The 24580-nt window shown below is 39.4% G+C and overlaps 2 protein-coding genes and 1 long non-coding RNA gene across 3 annotated transcripts in view; 2 read left to right on the top strand and 1 right to left on the bottom strand.

Moving 5' to 3' along the window:
• LOC118911155 (uncharacterized) overlaps positions 1-24580 on the bottom strand; it is a 118587-nt gene that overhangs the window by 68598 nt on the left and 25409 nt on the right. The window contains exon 3 of the long non-coding RNA XR_008997384.1: positions 6444-6566. This is a non-coding gene — a long non-coding RNA (uncharacterized LOC118911155). The remainder of the gene's footprint in view (positions 1-6443; positions 6567-24580) is intronic.
• On the top strand, positions 4914-13307 carry KRT20 (keratin 20). The gene is made up of 8 exons (XM_036882827.2): positions 4914-5400; positions 7323-7405; positions 8717-8873; positions 9229-9390; positions 9539-9664; positions 10599-10819; positions 11566-11603; positions 12128-13307. The coding sequence occupies exons 1-8, from the start codon at positions 4993-4995 to the stop codon at positions 12223-12225; spliced, it is 1293 nt and encodes a 430-aa protein (XP_036738722.1). The 5' UTR covers positions 4914-4992; the 3' UTR covers positions 12226-13307.
• Positions 18559-23870, top strand: KRT12 (keratin 12). The gene is made up of 8 exons (XM_036882820.2): positions 18559-19180; positions 19601-19683; positions 20647-20803; positions 21683-21844; positions 21943-22068; positions 22207-22427; positions 22888-22958; positions 23446-23870. Exons 1-8 carry the CDS (start codon positions 18632-18634, stop codon positions 23541-23543), a joined length of 1467 nt encoding a protein of 488 aa, XP_036738715.2. The 5' UTR covers positions 18559-18631; the 3' UTR covers positions 23544-23870.

Below are 24580 nucleotides of genomic sequence, written 5' to 3'. Positions count from 1 at the left end.
TCCTGAGTTGCAACTCTTCTACTCTCTAACATGACTGGCAGAAACAGCAGTCAGCAGGCAGAGAGAACCACCCACACTGGCAAATGTTTCTCTTCTCAAAGCTGGGCCTCAGTACTTTTATTCATTCACTCATTTGTTGTTCATATGCAGGCGGATATAAAGTGCCTACTAGGTGTGAGCCACTTTGAGACAGCAAATCTGCCAACTCACTGAAGCACAGCAGAGCAGAATTACCAAATGAGTACAAATGAAAACCTGAATATGCTCGCTCAACTGTGTCAAATACAGTATCGTAAGTTTACTACATTAGCACCTTGACATGTTTCATTATAGAAATTTTCAAACAAATACTAGAATAGTTAGAGTAGTATAATAGTATAATAAATCCCTATATACCCATTTCCCAGTTTCAACAAATAACTCATAGCCAAACTTCCTTCTACATCCCATATTATTTTGAAGCAACTAGAAGACATTATATCATTTAATGCAACTATTTCATTAAGTACACCAGTTTTTAAAATACAGAAGCCATGATTTTTTTGGACTTAACTTTCTGTGATATCCAGAAGCACAATGCCTACAAACACCCACAGCTCCTATATGTCATCCTTCTCAACTAATCAGAGCAGCACATCATGACATGCTCCCCAGAGATTGCAGATTCCATTTGCATCACGTCGAGGCTACAGTAGCTTACCCATTGTGGGAAAAATAAAAATAGAAAATCCTCTGAAAATTACAGTGCTTACAACTCTCCAAATTACTGGCCATATTTAACATTAATCATGAACACCCTCAGCAGAGTCGGCCTCAGGGGTCAAAACGCATCTCCTTTAGCAGAAAGGAAGTTGTGATCTAATACACATTTATGTATACAAATGCAGTTACCCAATGACCTAGAGTATCAGGGGCTTTAAATTCATGACTTGTATATGAACAAGAGTCAACAGGACCTACCTGCACTAGTGGAGGTGTGAGTTTAATAATCTGGGTAACTGCTGAACCTCTGTGTTGAATACCTGAAACCAATATAAGATTGTGTATCAACAATACTTCAATTAAAAAAGTCAACAGGATCTGTATCTAGTCCTCAAGTGTAGTTTAGAAAAACTAACTGCTGTGAAATACTATCCTGATCTTTGTGGTCATATTACAAGATATAATAATCTACCAAACCATAAAGCTCAGTGTGATAGAGGAACTGGCAAATCCTTCTGCCTTTACATAAACATGTGGAAGTATTTACAACAGAAATGTTCCTACTCAAACAAATGAATAGATTGGATGACTGAATCCCATAATAATAGCCCTACTGTAACATATTTTGGTTTAAATGCAAAATCTAAAAAACCTATGAATACTAGCCAAAAATTGGGGGAGAAGCAGTTATTCCTCCAAAAAATTAAAAATTATTTTCATCATTTTAATGAGGTTTTAACTCTTTTCCACTTCAATGTAATTGGGTCTAGCCACAAGGAACAACTGTGCTAAAGAGAAGAACAAAAATGATCATGTTTAATAAGTAGATTTATATTCCTTTCTAGTTATAAAGCTACATCTTGATTTAAATAATGTTTTTACATACCATCACATGTGTGTTAGGGTATGAAACTCTAGCTGAAATGAACTGACTGCAAAACTTGTGCAAACAGTACAATTTTCCAATGATTTACCCTCCAGCTCCCCCATTAAAGAACAAAAACCACATTAATTTTGTGAATGCATATATAGAACATAGTCCATATGTTTATAAAAAGTTATTCACTTCAGGTTTCAGCTGTGACACCTATTTACAAAATACCTGCAGCTTTGTAATATTTAATGGCAAGGTCTGCTTCTTACAGGTTCAGTTATTGGTGGGAAGACTCAGTGAGTGTTGGCTGATGCATTTAAAGGACAAAGACATAAGAGCTGTCCACATGAAGTGCATGAATTAAGTTTAACTCTCTCGCAATTTTTATTTTCATCATATAAGTCTAATACCAAGTAGTGTACTGTTTGTAAGAATAATAGTCACTGCATTTTAGAAGAATGTTTGTAAAAACAAAAACAAAAAAAAATTAAACTTTTTTACCCAAAAGTAAAAACTCCACTGGTTTTCAGTGGAGCTACTAAAACAAGTAAATTCTAAACTCTTCAACTAGAAAGAATGTGCAGGGATTTTAGGGGTGGTTTTTTTGAGGTTTTTTTCTCTTTGGGTTTTTTGTTTGAGTGTTTGGCTTTAATTATATTATGGATCTCAATTCAATTTAAGTGTCAGGGTGAGAATTAATGAGGTGTTAGGATGAGAATTAATGGGGACTTTTCCAATTTCTTTGATTTAACTTGATTAAAGAAACAGTTTAAATGGTCCAGGATAGGAGTGAATTTTTGGTCAGGGGTATGAATGATAGAGAGCAAATGAATAAATTCCACTTGGTTCAACAATGTTTATCAGACCCCCACTGCGGAGATCACACCCGCAGCTCACCGTGTATCCGGAGGTCAGCACACCCCTGGAGGCCCGCAGCCCCACCACGGAGGTGGATGCGGTCCCAGTTCTGCACACACCCATTTCCTAGACCTGGAATTGCTCTGCTCTTGCTCTGAGTATGAGGACCTTTGGGGAAAATCAGGCTTCTGAGGAAGCTTCTGCCAGTGAAATCCATCGGGGATTCTAGGAGGCAGGAGCTGTGTGCTTCAGGATGGCTGGAGCCATCTGTCTCACACTGGGTGCTGAGGGGACCTTGCAGCAGGGCAGAGAGATGCCTCCATGCACCAGGTCAGGTGTGAAATAATCTGCTATTTATTCTAAGTTTCAGGCAGTGACAGAGAAATTTAAATACATTATCTAGTCTTAGACACTAGAATTCAGGGAAAATCATCTTCAAAACCATCTGTTTACCACTCCCCTACATTCACTTATTCACGTCCTCAAACTACAACTCCAAATGTATAAGTGTTTCATTACTGTTTTAAATATTCAAGGTTCTGTGTTTATACAAAATATTTTAATAGTCCTATAAAATAGAATCTCTAAACAGTGATAAACTTAAAAACAAAAGAAGCATGAAACAGAGATTCTGAAGAGTTTTTTAACAATACATATAAGCCATTATTCATATGCAAACCAAAACCACAATGAGATTATCACCTTGCACTGTTAGAATGGCTATCATCGAAAAGACAAAAGAAATGGTGGAGAGTATGTGGAGAAAAGGGAACCCTGGTGCACCATTGGCAGGAACATAAATTGGTACAGCCACTATGGAAAACATAATGCAAGCTCCTTGAAAAATTAAAAATAGAACTACCATATTGTTACCGAGTCCAAGCACACACCCTCACTGTACAACATGCCAATAAGTTGGGAGACAAGATGTTGGGGCAAGGAAAGCGACTATATTTGGAAAGCCATCAGACCAAGAAGTTGGTAGACTCATGTCCTAAAGAACCGTCTTAACTTAGGGTTGATTTCAAGCTTCTTTTATATTAGGGAAGGGGAGTGTGGCCAGAATGTGACGATCGACTCAGATGTCTGGACATCAGCAAGGGTCTGAAGAGGGTCGTGAAACTCCTTGTTCTTGGTTAGCTGACTTGTCGTTTTGCTGACATAGGCCATGATATTCCTGTAAGTACTTGACAATCCAGTCATCATTTCTGTACATACTTCTTTATCTCCTTGGCAGAGGTGAGTTTTACATAAGGGAGTGGTTTCATCAATTGTAAATCATGAGCAAGATTCCTTCTGATGAGTAACAAGCCTATGTGCAGGGCTGAAGAGTTGAGCAGAAGCTTTTTTTTTTTTTTTTTGAGAAGGCATCTCTCATATTTATTGATCAAATGGTTGGTAACAACAATAAAATTCTGTATAGGGGACTCAATGCACAATCATTAATCCACCCCAAGCCTAATTCTCATCAGTCTCCGCTCTGAGCACAAGCTTTTTGACACAAAAATTAAGGCAGCAAAGAAGACAAATACAATATGAAGGCAGAGATGCCTCTCTTCCACTCAGCTGCAGTATGCATTTCTGGGCATATATAAAAAAAGATGAAATCACTATTTATGAGATACTTGTTCTCCCATGTTCATCACAGCATTATTCACAGTAGCCAAGACATGGAAACCCAATTGTCCACCAGTGGATGAATGGATAAAGAAGATACAGATAAATGTGATGAAATATTATTCAGTCACGAAAAAGGAAATCTTGCCATTTGTAACAACATGGATGGACCTCAGTGATATTATGCTAAATGGAATTAAGCCAGACAGAGAAGGACAAACACAGCACAGAATCACTTATATGTGGAATGCTAGAGAAAAAAAGTCAAACTCATAGGAGCAGTGGTTGGCAGGGGCTGGGCTGGGAAAAGATGAAACAGGGAGAGTTTGGCAAAGGATATAACTTTCAGCTATAAGATGAATAAGGTCTGAGGATCTAATGTAAAAAAAGGTGACTATAGCTGATAACACTTACTGTGTAGAAATTCACAAAGAGAATAGAACTTAAATGTTCTCATCAAAAAGAAAGAGATAAATTTAAAAGGGTTTTTTAAACACTGTTCTTTATCACCAGTATACTATTACGTGTTCACATCTCTCTTTTAGGTACCTAAATTATTCATGGAGATTACAAATATTCTTTATGTGTATATTAGGATGAAAAAAATCTGCCAAAGCAGGTGTAAGAGCTAAAAGAATACACCTTCCTGTTTCCTTTTGTTGTCTCTGTTTAAAAAAAAGATATCACCCCTGAAGAAAGCCTCTAAGAAATGCCTCTAGTGGTAATTTCAGGAATGGGATTAAACAGATGCTGCACAAAGGGGAAAAGAAAAAAAAAAGGCAAGGCAAGGTGGACTGTGATGTCAATAATACCGTGAAATGTCAGCAGAGGAGGAGTTTCTTTCCTGTGAATTCTATAAAAGGTCAGGCTCATCCACCACCGAGAGACGAACTCTGCTCCACCCATCCTGAAGCTACAGGTGCTCCTGCCCAGAATCCCCAATGGAATTCACTCACAGAAGCTTCTACAGAAGCCTGAGTTCCTCCTCGCAGGGCTCTGCACTCAGCATGAGCGGCTCCCTGCCTTGGAAAGGAGGCATGCAGCACCTCGGGGCTGCACCCAGCGTCTATGGTGGAGCCGGAGGCCATGGCACCCGCATCTCAACCTCCAGACACATGATGAGCTACGGGAGCGATCTCACCAGAGGGGACCTGTCTGTTGGCAATGAGAAGATGACCATGCAGAACCTAAATGATCGCCTAGCAAGCTACCTAGAAAAAGTGCGGTCCCTGGAGCAGTCCAACTCCAAACTTGAAGCTCAGATCAAACACTGGTATGAAACAAACGTGCCTAGCGCCAGTCGGGACTACAGTGCGTATTACAAACAAATCACAGAGCTGCAAAATCAGGTGAGGGATGATGCCTGTGTTTTCTACTCCACTGTTTAGCTGCATGATGTATCAAGAGGGCATATACTTTAGGCGAGTCCAAATGGACAGTGTAAAGCAAATTAGGCTGAAATGCTACATCTATAAAAATGGCCAATTTTATCATCTAGCTTTAGTGTTGGAGTACCTGCTTACATAATAGAATGATTGTAAATCATACTTAAAATTTTTTAAATCTAATTGCATACAAAATACAAAAATTTTATATTCCAGGGTTATCAACTGTATTCTTGTCTGTTTACCAGAACAAACTAAGTAAATAGTAAACATTTTTTCTGAAAAGAGCTATATTTTGTATGTGATAATACATCTTTGCTTTTTCACCTAGTTCCCATCAACTTTCAAAACGCCAATTTGAGATTTTCCTCCTTTCATTTCTATAAATGTTGTAATACAAGTATTAGACTACTGCACACAGATTTCAATGATAACGTGATTCAGGGTGGAAATGAGGGGAAAGGATATAGGTATTGACGATATCTGCATTTCAAAATGTCCTTTTTAGTAATCTGATCATCATCAACAAGCAGTTAAGAAACTACTTCTGAGTAATAAAATGCTCTATTGCCCCCAATTCAGATTTGTTGCAATCATATCAGAACCTGCTCCCGCGTCATCCAGGAAAGGTCGAGTTCTCTGTTTTATCAGCTGTGTGGACTAGAAGTAGACTTTGCTCCCAAATGAAGATTTCAGATATGACACCAAGAACTTGCACGGCTTTAAAATTTTTATCTATTCAAGAAAAGTGGCCCTTTTGTTTTCATTTCTATTTTAACATTCATATTCTTTGAGAGCAAAGGCTACTTCCTTACCAGCAAGTCTCTTTTTTTCACATTGTACTGGACATCAGTGCAATTTGCCTCAGATTCCCAGGAAGTTACTTTGGGGTTTCAGGAACTATAGGCATGTGAGACAAAGGTGTTTAAATTGCCCTTTCTGCCAACAGGTCGTTTTCTTCAGGCTCCCACTAAAAACATTCAAAACCAGTCAACCACTCCCCTTACCTGTCTCTTGACTCAGGTTTCTGAATCTATGGGATCATCCCAAACATATAGGCACAGCCATCTGTTCCATTTAGCTGGGCAGAATCAGTATATGAAGGAAGGCAGCTCTCTCTAGAACTGGATCTGCTGAAAGAGATACATCATTGTACCATCTTCTATAAGCAGACTTCTGATTCATATGCATCTTGGAGAACTGACCCATTAGGTAACCTCTGAGTAAGATCAGGGGCTTATCCATCTTGATAGCCCCAGTTCTTAGCACAACTCCTACCACATAGCAGGAAGGTGTCCATTCATTCAGTCAATATTTAGTAGACACTAACCAGGTGCTGGGCACCATGCTAGGCACTGGGGAATATGATGTTAAACATTGACATGATTTACGGAAGTATGAGCATGGACAAAGACAACACTTACACAGACACATGGGGAAAATGTTAGCAAGAAGGGCTTTGTAGGGCAATGAGAACACAGGCGGTGCATCCAGTTCTGTCTTAGGGAAATTAGCGAAGGCTCTCTTGAAGCAATGATGTCTAACCTGAGATGTGAAGGAGGAGGAAGAGTTCACCAAGGGAGAGGAGCTAAGTGGAATATTCTAAGCAGGAAACAATATCAAAGGCAAGGCACTCAAAAAGGTTGGATGGCTCGAGATGAATTAACTTGAGATGAAATCACAAGAGCTGACTAAATCCTGGAAACTGAAATTGCATTTTATGACTCTATTAATGTTAAATACCATGTCATTATTCTTGTAATTTTCATGTGGAAATTCCTGAAATGAACAAACTAAAAGATATAATAGTGGTTTTAGCTGAAGATAAACTCAGTCATTTCAAACTCCTGTCCAGTTGAAAATATTCCTTCTCATATATGTTCTAGATTACAGATGCTCAACAGCAAAGAGGTCGGTGTGTCCTGCAAATTGATAATGCTAAGCTGGCTGCTGACGACTTCAGAATGAAGTAGGTTCTCTAGTAGCACAGGAAAACCTCCTGAAAAGGAACTCCTTTTAGCAGTCCTTCGTGACACTCAGCTTTCCACACTAATGTTGGTAAAGGAGCTCCCATTAAATATTTTCAGAATTACGGCATTTAAAGGGTGTTAGAAGCTATCTGGTCTAGTCCAGCAATCAGGGCTAGGCTTTCCTCTCCCACCATCCTAAGGTTTGGTCACCCAGTAGGCAAGTGAGCACGTCCAGAAACGACTACAGTTTTCACTGGTTAACTCTCGTTGCTAGAATGTCCTTTTGTAGTAACCTAGCATCTGCCTTTTCACCCACTGAAAGGAACTCTACCCTTTGGAGTAATAACAAGACAATTTACAACTCTGTGTAAGTGTCCCTCTGTTATCCAAAGAGCCATTTGGCTGCGATTCTCCAAGTGAGTCATCCATGTTCCTTCAAGTGCCTACAAGTGTGTGACCAAAGTTCCAAAGGTGGCCCTCGCTGCTGTCTAGCCTGCCAGTGTTTTACAGTATGGTCTGTGTGACCAAAGAACTAGGACCACGATTGAAGCAGTTCAACTGTGTTCACTCCCACGGTCATGTTACACGACGTGTGATCAGTTGTTCCTCATGAACTGCTTCTACACTAGGGCTGCCTTGTCCTGAATGTGTGCGGTGCACCGGCACTAAAAAGTCCCTTGTGGTTTAGAAGGGTAGCATTTGAATGCTACAACGGATCAAAAGAAGGAAATGGGAAAGCAGATCTGAAGATTAAAGAAGTAAATGTACATTATTTCAAATTTTACTAAGTCAGCATCTGCATGTTCCACTGTACTATCATTTTTCAAAGTTTGCTACTTTAATAAAAATGGGTATACACAACTGCAAACGAGAATGCATGAATTTTTAAGATAAATCACTTTGGATGCATCTGCTTACAAATAAAAATAAGTTGATCATGTACATACATTAAGTAAATCTGACCATTATTTAATATGCATAATGAGAACCTTTTGCTTACACAGTAGTTAAAGCAAATTTTTTTACCTCTTTTAAAGTACATATTCTAGAATTTAGGGACTTTTGAAAGGATTACTTCAGATTGCTTTTTTATCAATCACTCTAAATCACAGAGATTATATTCTGGAGAATATTATTTTATTCCTAGGCCCTCTTGAACATTTTTGGGATGTACAAATGGGGACACAGTAATGTACTGAAATTGATATCCTCATATACCACATAAAAAACCTATCTCATTAAGTTAGATGATCTCTTCTATAACATCTTCAGAAGGGCTCAATGATCTCTGCATACTAATTAACTCACAGGTATGAGATGGAGAGAGGGCTGCGCCTAGCAGTGGAGGCTGACATCCAAGGCCTGAGAAAGGTCTTCAGTGATCTAACCCTAAGTAAAACAGACTTGGAAACTCAAATTGCCGAACTGAAAAAAGACCTGGAGCTCCTCAGGAAAGAACATCAGGAGGTGAGGAAATATTCAAAAGTGGCCCTGGGAATGATAGAACAACTCTAACAGTGATCAGGAGGGGGATGAGGAGGACCTCGAGGAGGAGGAGGAGGAAGGGCTCATGGTGATAGTGACGGTGAAGAAGACGGCAGCAAGAATGACGTAAAAGCCTGAACTTCTCTTTCTAAGGCCACTGTGAGCATTAAATGCCTGAGGGCAGCACATGGACTGTAACAAGCCCTGAGCTCTGTTTCCTTTCTTTTTTTATTCATTCCCAGTGAAGGAAGCCATAAGACTTATTATGTCTTTTCTGCACAGCCTCAGCTGAGAATGTGCTTCAGACTATAACCAATCGTGATTTTCACTCTCGTAGGAGGTGGACATCCTACGCAGACAGCTGGGCAACACTGTCAGCGTAGAGGTGGACGCTGCTCCAGGCCAGAACCTCAGCAGCATCATGAATGAAATGAGGCAGAAATATGAAGCCTTGGCCCAGGAGAACCTCCAGAAAGCCAAAGAACAGTTCGAGATGCAGGTAACAGCACTAATTCTAAACAGTAAGCAATGTGTAGCTGTCCTCCAAAAAGAGAAAAACCCATTTTCTTTCCTTATTTTCTTCTTTCTTTCTCTCCTTACTTACATTTTTGTTTTGTTTCGTTTTGTTTTCATTTGGGGACCTCTAGACTCAAACTCTCCAGCAACAAGTCACAGTGAGCACTGAAGAGTTAAAAGGAACTGAGATTCAAATAAAGGAGCTGAGGCGCACCTACACGAGCCTGGAGATAGACCTCCAGTCCCATCTCAATATGGTAAAGCACATCTAACCCTCAACTCTCAGCGTAGTGTGTGTTTACTAAGTGCCCATATAAAGAACTCTGGAAATGCAAAGACTTACAAGAATTTTAACCCTCTTCCCCTGCACAGCTGGCAGAAAAACAGGCCAAACAACTGATTATAATTAAAAGACAGCAAGAACAAGGTAAAGGGCAATGTATTGCAAAGATACAGAGGAAAAAGGAGATCTGGAAGGCCTCACAGGGGAAGTGGCATTTACTCTAGATCTGAACACTTGAGATAAACTTTTTAAGCTGGAGAACTGGGGTAAAGACATTCCAGGCTAAGGAAATCAGTCAGCTCATGATAAATTATGATGTGGTAACAACCCCCAAATCACAGTGGCTTACAATAACACTACATCCATCACGGGTTAGCTGCAGCGCTGCTCCACGACATTTCCACTCCAGGAGTAAGGCCAAAGGAGTGAACCCCAGCTGGGGCACACCAGCGGCACAAAGAAGAGAGCGATGGCAGACCACATGAAGCTCCTAAAGCTTCTCAGAAAAGACATGTGTCAGTTTCACCTGCATTTCATTAGCCAAAGTCACATGACCAAACCTGGTGCCAAAAGGATGAAGAAATCTAGTCCTCCACGTGGAGGGACACCACAAATTGCAGGGAGGGGAAGCAAATATTGGGAATGATAATATACTGTACCACGGTAAGAGAACAGTTGAGTGCAAAGCTTAATTTAAACCAGCAAACAAAAGACCCCAAGAGCTACTGACCCTAATCAGCTGGCTGGGGATGCCCAGATGGAAAGAGTGACAGGCAAGGCTGGAAATATGCATGAGCCCACAATGACTAGCTGCAGGAGTTCTTCTCAAAAGATATAAAACTTGAGCCACCTCTTGAATCAAGCCCTCAAATAAGAAATGTCCACTTTTTTTGTGTGTGTGCTCACAGAAAGAATCTTTGGAGCAAACACTAGAGGACACCAAAGCTCGGTATGGAAGCCAGCTGGCCACCATCCAGGCCCTGCTAAATTCCCTAGAGTCCCAGCTGATGAAGATTTGGACTGATACTGAACGCCAGAACAACGAATACAATATTCTCCTTGACATAAAGACTCGGCTCGAGCAGGAAATTGCTACTTACCGCCGCCTTCTGGAAGGAGAAGATGTAAAGTAAGCCTCTTAGCATCAAGGGATATAAGTCAATGTCTATAGGCTGTGCTACTTTAATGTCTACACATTAAATTCTATCACTCATTCCCCAGCACCAATGCAATCAATCCCTAGCACAAAAGCAATTACACACACACACACAACCATTATCCAAACAAAAATATACCAAAAGGCATACACACCCCAAAAACACCAAGTTCAGCCAAGTGCTTGAGGTCATGGGCTGAGTTATAAGATTGTTGTACAGATGATACAAATTATGCTTAGGTTAATTCTTACAATTAATACATAATTGAAAGCACAACAACTTTCTAAAATTCTCACTGAGAGATCATGAACTGAACACAGGCCCCAGAGGTCTGTGGAACCAGTCTGAGAATCTTCAGTGTTGGAACAGTAATTGACTTCAAATACCACACCCAAGAAAGCACAGAAGAAAACACAAGACTTAAACTTCCATTGTAATTTCATAAATTTAACTATAACTTAATTGTAATTTTGTAATTCGATTACAAAAACTAGCGTATGTTAAACAGATTTTGAAGCTATGTGTTTTTCAAGTTAAAAAGTAAGATATTCAAGTTTGAAATAACAAGCACTGTAAAAGGGAAAAAAAATACAAACAGCTTTAAAACGCATATCACTTAGACTATTTTGAAACAAAAAGGCAGAACAGTGCTTCAGTTTTCAAAATGTTAATAACACTTTTATCTGTTTCTTTTCCTCTTCTTAAAAAAAAAAAACAGAACTACAGAATATCAGTTAAGCACCCTGGAAGAGAAAGGTAAGCGTTCTGGTTTTCATACATTTCCTGTAAGACTATATCCTCCCTCAGTAGCTTACCACTTAACACCTGCCACTGGTGAAAAGTAAAGGGAGATCAGTTCCCACGTGAGTGGGTGTTACCCTAGGGATTCTGAAACTCAGGCACATCACATAAAGAAACCCTCCACATGGCAACTGTCATATTCCTACGACAAGGTGATTTTCTTGGCCCATGCTCTTGCGGTCCTGAGACATCCTGAGATCCTGAAAGGGAAAATAAGATGAGAAAGTACATTTTACTTAATTCAATAGTGTATATTTCTCTTTGGAAATGGAGAGAGTAGAAAATTGTAAATTTGCAGAGGGTGGCACATTTTCTGCATTCATTTATAAAATGGACTTAAGATCCCTTAAGAAAGAGAATGGGTTCAACTTTTTTCTAAAATAAGAAGATACATACAAAATAATAATAAAATTGAATATTATAAACACCAGCAGAGGTATATATCTGAATTAACCTTTTATGTTTAAATTTAAATCCAGATATAAAGAAAACCAGGAAGATTAAGACAGTCGTACAAGAAGTAGTGGATGGCAAGGTTGTGTCATCTGAAGTCAAAGAAGTAGAAGAAAGTATATAAACAGCTGCTGGAAGGAGATGCTGCTGGTTTTGAAAGAAATGTAGCTGTAATTTTTACTCCCTACAAATGGTCATCAGAAAGCTCCAGTAATGCTTTGTATTGATTAGAAGTGGGAAAAGAAGCCCATTTATCAGTCTCTGTAATTGAATATAAATGCTTTACTCGGGAGCTGCAAACTGCCTGCAAAAATGAAATCCAATGAGCACTAGGATATTTAAAACATCATTACTGCCATCTTTACAACAACACACATTAATTACAAGCTATAGACCACGTAACATCACTTCATTACTGTTCCTGAAAATTATAGCACATTTCAATTACACTAAATCTCACAGATGCAAATTGCAAATAATCCACTCTAATTTTTCCTGTGTATGAATTGCAAAATATCCTTTCAGGAGATTTGGACTTGGGCCCCTGGATTTTTAATTGAGCCACTTTCTTGGTTAATTTCATTGTGTTTTTGATACTGGTATAATTCTGCTAGCTTTGAATTATATCTGCTTTTTTTCCATTGTCTCTACAACTTTTTAAAACTCAGCTCAGCTCTTAAAATAATTTGAGGGTCAAATTTCAATCATAAATGCTGAGCAGAATAAGAATGAAGCACATTATGCTTAAAATGATAGAAGATTAAAAGCAAAACCCTTCTCAAGGCAGAATGCTTCTCTTTATGATAAACTGCATAAATCATCAGGTGCTCTTTCTTTACATGGTGAACATGTGTTATGAAGTGTTCCTCACTATTTTTTCAATACCAGCTGTAATGAAATACAATTCACATACCATAAAATTCATCCCTGTAAAGTGTACAACTCAGTGGTTTTTATTTTAGTATGTTCATAGCAAGAAACCCCTTTAGCAGCCTCCCCCATTTTTCTTCCCTCAGACCCTGACAACCACTAATCGACTTCCTCTTCCATGGATTTGCCTAATCTGGACATTTCATATAAATGGAATCATACAATGTGTTCTTCTGTACACAAAAATCCATAATAGGATTATTCATAATAGACCAAAAGTGTAAACAATTCAAATGTCCATCTACTGATGAATGAATAAACAAAATTTTGTGTATCTATACAATAGAATATTATTCAGCAAGAAAAAGCAATGAAGTGCTTATACGTACTACAACATGGATGAACCTTGGAAACATTACACTGAGTGAATGAAGCCAGACACTAAGTCAAAGAATGTATTCTCACCCTTTTATTTAGTTTAGTGAGCAATAACTGCCTTGCAAATGTTTACAGGAAAAATTAATTTGCCCCCTATCATTATACTCTAGAACTGGGTGGCTTGACTTTAAATTTTGATATATGTTTATAAATAAATAGCATTTTAAGTGTGATACTTATATTGAAAATAATAAAGCAATTCAGTTAAAAATAATAATATCTACTATTTATTGAACACTTACTATGAGCTGAACAGTGTGCCAGGCATTTTATATGTATTTCTCAATCTTCCCAATATGCCATTGAGGTAGAAGCTATTCAGTGGAATCATGAACTTGTCAATACGTGATTATTTTTGATCGTCAAAAATAGCAATTTCATGTGGCTTGACCCCAGTTTACATATGTGAGAACAAATCAGGATTATATAGGAAGACATGAAATAAGTACTTCCCCAAAGTCACAGTTTCCAAGTAATGGAACGAGACTGAACCTCAGGGCTGCTTGTCTAAAGTCACGATACCCTTTTAAGCAGCTAATTATACAAAAACAAGTGCTGAGTCACACCAAAAAGAACATCTGCCTAGACTTAGTTGTTTTGTTGTTTTCTATCATTTTCACTAGCCAGACACTTAAAAACACCCAATTGTCACAAGTGTCCAGCTAACATCACACACAAAACTGGATTCAGTATAACTTTTGTCAGAAAAGATTATTTTCACCCATTCTCATGCCTTTGCTTTTCAAAGAAGTGAGGCAGTTTCACTCTCGTTTTTTTCTTAATTTCCTTCCAAGTCACTCAAGCTAAGTAAATTGCTTTTAAAGATGTTAAAACTTTCAGAAGTGAATTCTTTTGCATCTGCCAAGACACATTCCAGAATAGTCTGAAACTCTGACATGCAAATACCAGAGACTATGAGTCTGATTAATAAAAAACCTACAAGAGATGGGTCTGAAATTTACTAAGCATGACCATTATCATATGGCAGTAATGACGCTTTGTTAAAAAAGGTAGGATTATTGGTTTTACCTGAATTTCCTGTCATAAAAATGAAAATGAATCCTTGCCTTTTGGTCTATCTCTGGTTTCTTCCAAGTAATCTTTCAAAGAAAGTGAGACCGTACACGCATGTGGAGCCAGATGGTTCTGCCTCCACTTCTACCAACAGTTACTGTGTGAAAGTGAAGTGTTAGTCTTCATATCTATCTATACTTCTTCTATAAGCTAAAAAACAGAACAGCACAATCCTATTTCTAATAAGCATAGAGACCCACAGAAGATCAGCAGTCCTTAAATATAGGTCTCTTTATCACCCAGTAGAATCGTCATCAACATATTTCATGACTACAGGTGAGGTTAGGATAGAACTGTTATTTTGGGGGCTTTGGGGATTACTTCTACACAAAGCCTTACATCTAAAAAAAATTATGACTGGAATCATATAAAATCAAAACCTGACTAGAGGACACCTCCTGCTTTCACCCTTACTAACTTGGGGGCAGTCTCAGGTAACTGATTGCACCCTCAAATAACAATTCCAACTTAAAGTGCTGGTTAATGATTTCTGTTTTTTAAATTTCACTTCAAATATCTGTTTTATCTCCCCGAGACTCCTCCAAGATTCCCCATATGTGGATATTATTTTCTCTTCCTCCTCCTCTCTCTCATCACATACAAGATTCCCCTGCTTCTAAGAGCCACTGAGCTCTGAAGTCCGGAGTTCATCCTTAAGCACGACCCCCGCAGTGCCTGTTCATCCCCATCCCAAAATCACAGCAGGAAACATCAGTAACCCAAAATTCTTTCACTCACTCACAGAATCTTAAGAAGCTATTCAAAGTAAAGTGAAAGGTGTCATGGACCAAGTGATCAGTGAATTGCCGAAAGTAGGTGGAAAATCCCACAAAGACCAGGAAACTAAACAACCTAGCATGATAAGAGGAGCACATGTTAATAAAAATCTAAAGGTTTACAAATACCACATAAATAACTGTCTCCATCTTGAGTACTCCCTAAATTCCACAAAAAATGGAAGACATGCTTCTTTTGAACAGTTCACCCTAGGTTTAGTCATTTTCTTGGGTGCTTCAACTTACATAACCTCTTTGCAACCAAGCCCAAGATTGTTTCCATTTGATACATTCCCTTCTCCTTTATATTCTTACAGCTGTCATAAAAAATTATTTTCACTTCTAAAAACTCTAAAACAGAGGCTCGATTATTTAACTTAGCCCTCCCTCCCACTAAAAAAAAAGCCACTGAAGAAGAAATATTTATCTTCTCAACTTCTGGAAGCTGCTCCCCATTCATGACTGGATTCAAAATAAATCTTGGTCAAAGCATAGCAGTAAATTAAAGCAAAATCATTTTCAAATGAAATGAGTTTTAAATGACACTTTCTAACATATTAAGGATTCATTCAGTTCAAGCGAAGTAACTTCAGAAGTGCAAGGATGAAATTTAGCCAAACACTAAGCTAAGACTCAGGATAAAACATGAATTAGACATAGTCCACATCTGAGAAGCTTACAGTCGAGGATAATATATAACATGTATAGAAATATAAAGGTATGTCGGGTAAACAAAATTACTGAGCAAAATTACTTAAAATTTACATAAAGGCATTAAAGCTGGAAAGTATGCATTTCAGCACAAAATAGATTCCAAGTTCAAAAATTCAAGTTAATCACATTCCCATATTATGTGGTCATATCACCAAGTTACAACTCTGAATTTGGCACATTCCATAATTCTGACTCCATAAGCAGGTAATAGCCTGTTTTCACTTCCCTGGCATTAATAGTGGAATCCCTTTGCCTTGGGAGGGACACTGCTTGCAAGTGACCAATAATTAACAAACGTAAAGTCAAGTTCTTGTGCGGGAGGTACAAGTTTAACTAGTGCTTTATACGATCTCTGGAGATGCAGTTACATGGCAGAGGCATAACTAAAAACAATTTGCTTATGTGTTTGGAGAATTTTGTGTATAGTTTCATTTATTATAGGCAATAAAGAGTGGACCTCTGGGTTTCAGCCTGTACATTGAGAAATGAAATTCAAAGAGAAAGCTTCTTTGAAAAGGAAATTGCTAAAGCCCCTGATTGATGTGCAGGACAGAAGCCCAGTCTCACAATCAGGGGATCAGAGTGACTCTGTCAGTTTTGTTTTCACTGGAAGCAGCAAAGTTGTGTTGTCCATAGAAGGTACTGCAGAACTGAATCTTATCTTTGCCACCTCCTGGATGGGCGGCCTTGAATAAGTCATTTAATATCCTGACCCTCACATTACTCTTCTATAAAATGTAATAAAAGTATCCACCTTAAGAGGCTGTCACAAAGTTTAAAAATAATGTCTGGAGACAAGTACCCTATGATTTCACTTATATCTGGTATCTAAAAAATTTAACAAACAGATTCATAAATACAGAGAACAAACTGGTGGTTGGCAGAGGGGATGGGGGCTGGGTTAAGGAGATTAAGGGGTACAAACTTCCAATTATAAAATAAATAAGTCACGGGGATGAAAAGTACAGCCTACGAAATACAGTCAATAATACTGTAATAACTTTGTATGGTGACAGATGGTAACTACACTTACCACATGGTGAGCACTTTTTAATGTATATAATTGTTGAATCGCTCTGTTGTAGACCTGAAACTAATATTGTATATCAACTGTACTTCATTTAAAAATAATACTCTTTTTTAAATAAATGTGTATAGTTCACCTAGCCCAGTGTCCAGACATAATAAGTACACAATAACTATTAATGATTCATACAAGGGCAAGCTCAGACAGAAACTTTTACTACAGATTAAAGGAATCCTTGTTAAAAACCTCCTTAAGGCTGAGGACCCTGGCATTCCCACTTAACAAGTTTCCCTTCTCTCAAGAAATGAAACAAGTGGATGTGGCCTCTCTCCTGAAGCTGATTCTGGAGGAGATTGCTGCATCCTTCCTGTATCTACTGTGAATCTATGAGAACTTCTGTGAATCTCTTGCTTAAAACCCCTTTATTTAGAAATTCCACTTGCTTGTTTTTTAGTGATATGTATAGGTTGGGGAAAACATGTCCCTTCTACAATAGGGTAAAAAGTTGTAATTAGATTTCACCCTGGGTTCATCATTCCTGCCCCTGGCAAGTAATAGAAAGGGTCACACAGTCCCTCCATTTGCCAGAACTGATCATGGGTATTTCCAGTAGAGGTTTGACATGGGTTTCGGGTGTAACCTCTTTGCATTTGTCCTGAAATCACCTGGCAACTGCTGTCTCTGGCTCAGCCCTGTTCACAGGTTTGAAGAACCTCACCTCCTGAGAGACTCGAGTCAGGACAGATAATATCTGGATCTCTCAAGAGGCAGGGGTTGAGGGTGCAAGTGCCAATACAATTTCAACATACAAAAAATCTATTGTATTTTGATACACTATAGTAAACAATCAGATGAGGGTCTTTCTCATGCAGTTTACAAAGAAGGTAATTTTTAAGGTAAAGGAAGATAGTTGAAAATACTGCTCAAAAATAGAATTTCCAGTGTTTTAGAGGTCTTTCTGAATAAAAAAAAAGGCACGATGCAACATCCTAATAACAAGATTTTAAAATCCTTGCAAATTCAAATTCCAGTATCAATCTGGAAAATGCATTTATTCCACACCTTCCACCAGTGCATGTCACAACTGCTTCAGAAACTATATTCCACTAGAAGATAGACTAGACCATGATCAAATGGTTTATATGGAGTTTTCTAAAGGAAAGAAATGGAAAACATGAGTGAAGAACGTTAAGAAGCTTAAGGTTTAGGAAGAACTATTCATTAATTTATCCATTCAACAATCAGTCATTGCTTTCCAACTGTGCATAAGACACTGGCAGTGCTGAGAATACGAGCAATAGAATAATCTGGAGAAGAAAAAATTCCTTATGACAGCCTATCTCTACTCCACCCAGATTCCTTTTTTGTGTAACAAATGTGTAATGGGCACAATTATTCAATTATTTCTGTACCAATGAATTGTCAGTGTGCATAAGTCATTTACTTGTCGGGCTGGCCAAAAAGGGCAGGGGCGGTGGGGGGGGGCACTACATTTTGAATGGACTGAGTGAACTTTTCCACTGCAACACCCATGGCATGGCCTATAAAAGGTTAACCTTTCTGCCTTGCAACACGGCTCCTTCCCGGGTCGTTGCCAACTTCGCTGGGCTCTGGCTTCCTCCAGCAGCACCATGTCACTCTCAGCGCGCACCTCTGGGCTGCCCCGATGGCCGTCTTCGCAGAGTGGGACATCAGGCCAAGCCAGGGGCACATCCGTTTCCAGTGTTGGAAGTGCTTGTACAGGAAGGGCCTTTGGCTTTGGAGGCAGCTGTGGCGGAGGCTTTTCAGCTGCTTCCATGTTTGGTGCTGGTTCTAGCTTTGGGGGAGGCTCTGCAAGTTCCTTTGTTGGAGCACTGGGCTCAGCTTACGGGGGAGTCCTGGCAGGTGGCTTTGGAGGCCTGGGGATTGGATATGGGGGAAGCCCAACAGGTGGCTCTCCAGGTATCCTGTCTGGCAATGATGGAGGCCTTCTTTCTGGATCAGAAAAGGAAACCATGCAAAATCTTAATGATAGACTGGCTTCCTACCTGGATAAGGTTCGAGCTCTGGAAGAGGCTAATACTGAGCTAGAAAACAAAATTCGAGAATGGTATGAAACACAAGTATCTGGAACTGAAGACCCTGGGTCACAGAATGACTACAGTAAATATTATCCTTTGATTGAAGACCTGAGGAATAAGGTAACAATATGGATTTTGGAGAGGCTTTGGGAATTATTTTTTAGTTTTCTTTTTTGCTATGACAGTATTTTACAGGGATAAATCACCTAAAACTTAGATATGTTTCAAGTTGACTATATTTGGAACAGTTCCTCATCTCAAGATATTTAGCTTCATTTTATCATTTACCCTAAAGTGACTGGATTTCCACTACCTGTCCGTAGGAAATGCATGTTTCTTAATTTTTAAATAATATATTATAAATATAATTTCTTTTTAAAAAGTTAAGCTGCCTTAGACACCTTAAAAATTTCGTCAAAGATATAATATATTAACCTCACCTAAAAATTTCCTGTCATAGATATGATAATATATTATAATACAATTTGCCTAATACTAAGAGTTTACAACCTCATATTATGTCTTTGCCTATTTTGCCAGATCATTTCTGCCAGCATGGGAAATGCCCAGCTCATCTTGCAGATCGACAATGCAAGACTGGCAGCTGAAGACTTCAGGATGAAGTGAGTGGACTAAAAGACAGACTAATGATGATTGACATGCCCTACCATTTCTTGTTATTCTCTATTTTCCTGCCTTCATTAATAGCAAATATTTCAAACCTTCTGCAGTTTACATGTGCCACATATTCAGTGTTCTGGTAAATTCACATTCTGTAATCTAGAAAGTAACTAGGTTCTAACACAATTCACATTGCATGTCCTTAATTATAAATTGCTTAAACCTGGGGCTATGGATCACCATATTTGTAATTTGCCATTGACTCATGGTGCAACATAATTCTGCCAATGTCCTAAACCTCAATTGTCCATATATCAAAATGAATTCATAATGTTTTTGCCCAGGAGTTAAATGAAATCTTTCTCCTGATGACACAACTAAAATATTAGCCATGCACCTCTTTTGCTATTTCTTCCTCCTTTCCCATATTCCACCCTCCCACACATAAGGAAGAAATACGACTGTCCTTCCTGCCCCCACAAAATTTCCACACAAATGTTGCAGTGGTGATGATCCTGAACCTGTAAAATCTTGGTAAAACCTACTAAAGAAGTATTGATGTTTTAAATTAAACCATAAGTAAAAGTTAAGCAAAAAGACTATTTTCTTTTCAACTGCTTTTAGGATTCCATTAGACACCCCACCTGAGAGGGGCTGCGGCTATTCATAGTCAGAGCAGCCAGCCAGAGGGGAAATGATTCCCTGGGACAGAGTGCTGTTGGGGTTCACTGCTGGTAGAAAAGGATCACCTCCTAATTTTTTCACCTCTCTCCAACTGAGCAATAAACTATCATGAAAAAAAGGGGAAGGATAAAGTTACAAAAGCTAAAAACAGCATCATACATTACAATGCTGTCATTTTTAAATGGCCACACAGATGTAAGCACAAAATAGCCCTGAAGATGGCAGAGGCCTTATTCAAATGGGTGTGTTGAATCCCTAAACTGTTTGTACTCGATTTTCAGATATGAGAATGAGCTGGCCCTGCACCAGAGCGTGGAGGCCGACATCAACGGCCTGCGCAGGGTGCTGGACGAGCTGACCCTGGCCAGAGCTGACCTGGAGATGCAGATCGAGAACCTGAATGAGGAGCTGGCCTACCTGAAGAAGAACCACGAGGAGGTCAGTCAGAAAGAGGAGCTCTCTAAGCTGCTTTTTTCCTCCCAAACCAGAAAATTACAATTTCAAATTTAAGAATCCAGAGTTACAACAGATATGGAGGATACATTATCTCCTGGTTAAAATGGCCATTTGTTTTGAACTTCTAGGTCTGTGTGTGTATGTGTGTGTGTGTGTGGTGGGTACTGGTAGTAGTGGTGCTGGTGTTGATGGGGGGACCTATTAAAGTTTAATAGATTAGAGGCACTTTCTGATTTTGTCATTTTCATCATTAGGTAACAACAATCAGAATTTTAATGGAGTGCTTTTTTTTAAATACAGTGCTTCTAAAGTTTAAACACAAAAGTTTACCAACACTACATAGTGTTATGTATGTTAAGAGAGATTGGCTATAACCAGCGTAGTAACACACAACTCTGACATGCTGCGGCATATCCCAGAAGCTGGTGTAGAGAATGATCATTCATCTCTATAGGCTTCTAAGAGTGTTCTACTGGAAAGCAAGGACTCGCATACAAAGGCAGCAAGCCTATGCACTGCCTGCAAGCCCTGGGTTTGGCAGCCGTAGTGGAAACCCCGAGTGTACAGGTTTCCACCAGGCCCTCCCTGGACACGGTGATGCAAGGCCAATTCACCCATTAGGCAGGCAGGCACCACACCCAGGGCCTGTGGTAAGGTCAGGGGTCCATGAATATGTCTCAAGCTCTTTTAAAGTCAGAAGAAAAATATGAATATTTAGGTTAAAAAATGTCTTAACAATGTATTAAAAGGATTTAATACTAACACAGTCATAAAATATGTCCAATATTTTGTTGTTGAGGAAGAGGCCCAAAGAAGTCATAATGGGTCCCTGTGCCACTCTCTTTCACTCACTGTCCCCAGGAGCTCCAAAGCTTCCGGGCAGGCGGCCCAGGCCAGGTCAGCGTAGAAATGGACGCTGCCCCCGGAGTGGACCTCACCAGGCTCCTCAACGACATGAGGGCGCAGTATGAGACCATCGCTGAGCAGAATCGTAAGGACGCAGAAGCCTGGTTCATTGAAAAGGTACCGCAAACTCAAAACAAAAGGCTTTGCTACATAGGCAGAAACGCCCGGTGAGGGCGGCTCTCACTCACATCCCCTGCGTCTGTTTGCCGTGGCAGAGCGCGGAGCTCAGGAGGGAGATCAGCACCAACAATGAGCAGCTTCAGTTCAGCAAGAGCGAGGTCACCGACCTGAGGCGCTCACTGCAAAACCTGGACATCGAGCTCCAGAGCCAGCTCGCCATGGTACGGCGCACACAGAGACGCGGCACCACGCCCACTTCCAAAGACATTGCTGCATCCAAATTAGTAAGACCACTGACTGCCTTCCTCATTTCGGTCCCCTCCATTGTTACGTCTATGCCATTTCTCTCCCATGTGCAGAAGAAATCCCTGGAGGACTCGCTGGCCGAAGCCGAGGGCAACTACTGCGGCCAGCTGTCCCAGGTGCAGCAGCTCATCGGCAGCCTGGAGGAGCAGCTGCTCCAGGTGCGCGCAGACGCCGAGCGCCAGAACGCCGAACACGAGCGGCTGCTGAACGTCAAGGCCCGCCTGGAGCTGGAGATTGAGACCTACCGCTGCCTGCTGGACACCGAGGCCCCAAGGTAATGGATAACAGGCTGAAGATAATATCAGGGCTGACCAGCCGTGGACCCCTGATGCAGTCTGGAGGCAACAGAAGGAAGGGTTCTTTAGTTGACAGAATATAGCAAATCTGATAAAGACATGCTTTGGATCTATTATATGTTCTACACTTTGCAAAGTGTTGTTACCCATTATACTTGATAATAATTCATAAAATGCTGGGATGAGCAATGGCACCACAGATAACGGGCATAGAGCAAGCAAGTACTAGAAAGTCACTATTCGAGTTCCAAAATCGATGCTCCATGCCAAGAATGACACATCAAATAACAGGCACTTGAACCACCTCAGACCTCCTATACCAAACTTTCCAAAAGTAACAGCAGCCTAGACTAATGGGGAAAACTCAGAACTATAAATCAGGAAATTTAACTTCTGAAATCAGATCCTCCATTAATTGCCAGTTTGTTTTCTTTACAGTGATGGTTTGGATGAAAGTTCATCTGAGACAGGCTCCAAATCTCAAGCACAGTCAATTGATTCCTCTAAAGGTACGCAGATTCCCTAAGAATCACTTAGAATAAGTCAAAATTATATTGATTAATGACTAAACCTGTAAGATCTCATTCAATGTTGCAGTATTATAAGTATTATAAATAATTTAAAGTATATTTGTATTCTGAGCCAAGGAAAAACACACAATCCTGCAGAAAAATGACTAGCCTGTGCTGTAATAAACTTCTGGCAAGCCCAAGAAGGAAAGAAAATCTACTCTACAAACAGGCATTCTTAGCATCATAACCATTTTTTAAATGTTTAAAAAATATTTTTTCATATGTGCACACAACACTGAATACATTTCATTTTCATTCAGTAAAATGTGTTTTTTTTAGAATATAAAAGTCACTTCTGAAAGTTTAAATTTGATGGCTCATATCTGCCAATAACTAATTTAGGAGCTTAAGTTAAACAACCAATTTTGACTGAATATTTGAAGACACTAACTTTTGCCCCCTTTATTCCACTTTTATCTCCTAGACCCAAGCAAAACCCGAAAAATCAAGACTATTGTGCAGGAAGTGGTGAATGGTGAGGTGGTCGCATCCCAAGTTCAGGAGGTTGAAGAACTCATATAAAATTTCACAAGCTCTGCCCCATAATTGGTTCCTTAGGCACAAGAAATTTACAAGTAGAAATTATTCCTCTCAGAGTAAGATGCTATATTAGTTCACTCTCTATTTTTGCCTGTTTCATTTTCTTTGAATTCCCTCCTGGAGTCCTTTTGCCCTTTAATCACAAGTCATTGTGGTCATGTTAGTCTTTATAACAAACCAAAATTGCCTTATACCTTTCTGGACCTGGAGTAATCTTTTAGTTAACTTTCTTCTAGTGACCTGGAACATGTTTTTAATCACGGGACTTTGATCACATAGTATTGTCTCAATAAAGATGAATGGTAATCATGTGAAATGTGTACCCTCTTGATTCCAACAATCATATCAATGGCATAGAAAAAAGTCTGTGAAATCTTAATAAGAAAGTAGATAAACACTGGGATAAAGATACTGAGGTGAAGATTAAGTGAAGAAGATTCTTTTAGAGTTCTGTCCTTTTTATGTCAGCCCCTCAAGCAAAATTATATTATCCACAACAGGATATAACAGTTGTCCTGTTCATTTTCTAGGACCTTCTTTCATTCAGTCAAGATACACTTATTGAACCTCTACAGTGTGCCAGAATGGAGATTCAAAAATGAGTAAGATATGCTCCTTGCCTGGGAAAGCTCACCATTAAGGGCAGAGATAGGTATCTACCAGGAAAGGTGATATAGTAAGACAGAGCAAATCAAAGTTCAAAGGACACACTGAGGAAGAAGTGAACAATTTGTCAGGGGAGCAACTAAATGCTTCATACAGAGATCAACTAGGCAGAGATAGCAGAGAGGGAACAGAGGAAACAGATGTGAAAGGACAGAGGGGTGTGAACAAACAGTGCTTTGATGACCTTTCTCCTATCTAGCACCAAGGTGGGGTTTCTACTGGGTGGGTCAGACCCACAAGACAGTAAAAGATGCCATTCTCTGGGTTGGGGCAGAAGGTGGCCAAAGTGTAAGCCTGAGTAGATGATGGTTCAATCCAGGTTGCCAAATTCAAAACCCTAAAAGGAAAACAAG

This window comes from Manis pentadactyla, chromosome 4, assembly GCF_030020395.1.
Source record: "Manis pentadactyla isolate mManPen7 chromosome 4, mManPen7.hap1, whole genome shotgun sequence".
Classification (NCBI taxonomy): domain Eukaryota; kingdom Metazoa; phylum Chordata; class Mammalia; order Pholidota; family Manidae; genus Manis; species Manis pentadactyla.
Note: the sequence above shows the minus strand (reverse complement) of the source record. Positions and strands in the feature narration are given on the sequence as shown.

Excerpts from the sequence above, each read along its gene's own strand:
- KRT20 (XM_036882827.2), top strand. The coding sequence starts at position 4,993 with ATGGAATTCACTCACAGAAGCTTCTACAGAAGCCTGAGTTCCTCCTCG. Across the intron at positions 8,874-9,228 it reads TCAGGAAAGAACATCAGGAG|GAGGTGGACATCCTACGCAG; the intron begins GTGAGGAAATAT and ends TCACTCTCGTAG. Across the intron at positions 9,391-9,538 it reads AAGAACAGTTCGAGATGCAG|ACTCAAACTCTCCAGCAACA; the intron begins GTAACAGCACTA and ends GGGGACCTCTAG.
- KRT12 (XM_036882820.2), top strand. The coding sequence starts at position 18,632 with ATGTCACTCTCAGCGCGCACCTCTGGGCTGCCCCGATGGCCGTCTTCG. Across the intron at positions 19,684-20,646 it reads GCTGAAGACTTCAGGATGAA|ATATGAGAATGAGCTGGCCC; the intron begins GTGAGTGGACTA and ends CTCGATTTTCAG. Across the intron at positions 21,845-21,942 it reads AAGCCTGGTTCATTGAAAAG|AGCGCGGAGCTCAGGAGGGA; the intron begins GTACCGCAAACT and ends TTGCCGTGGCAG.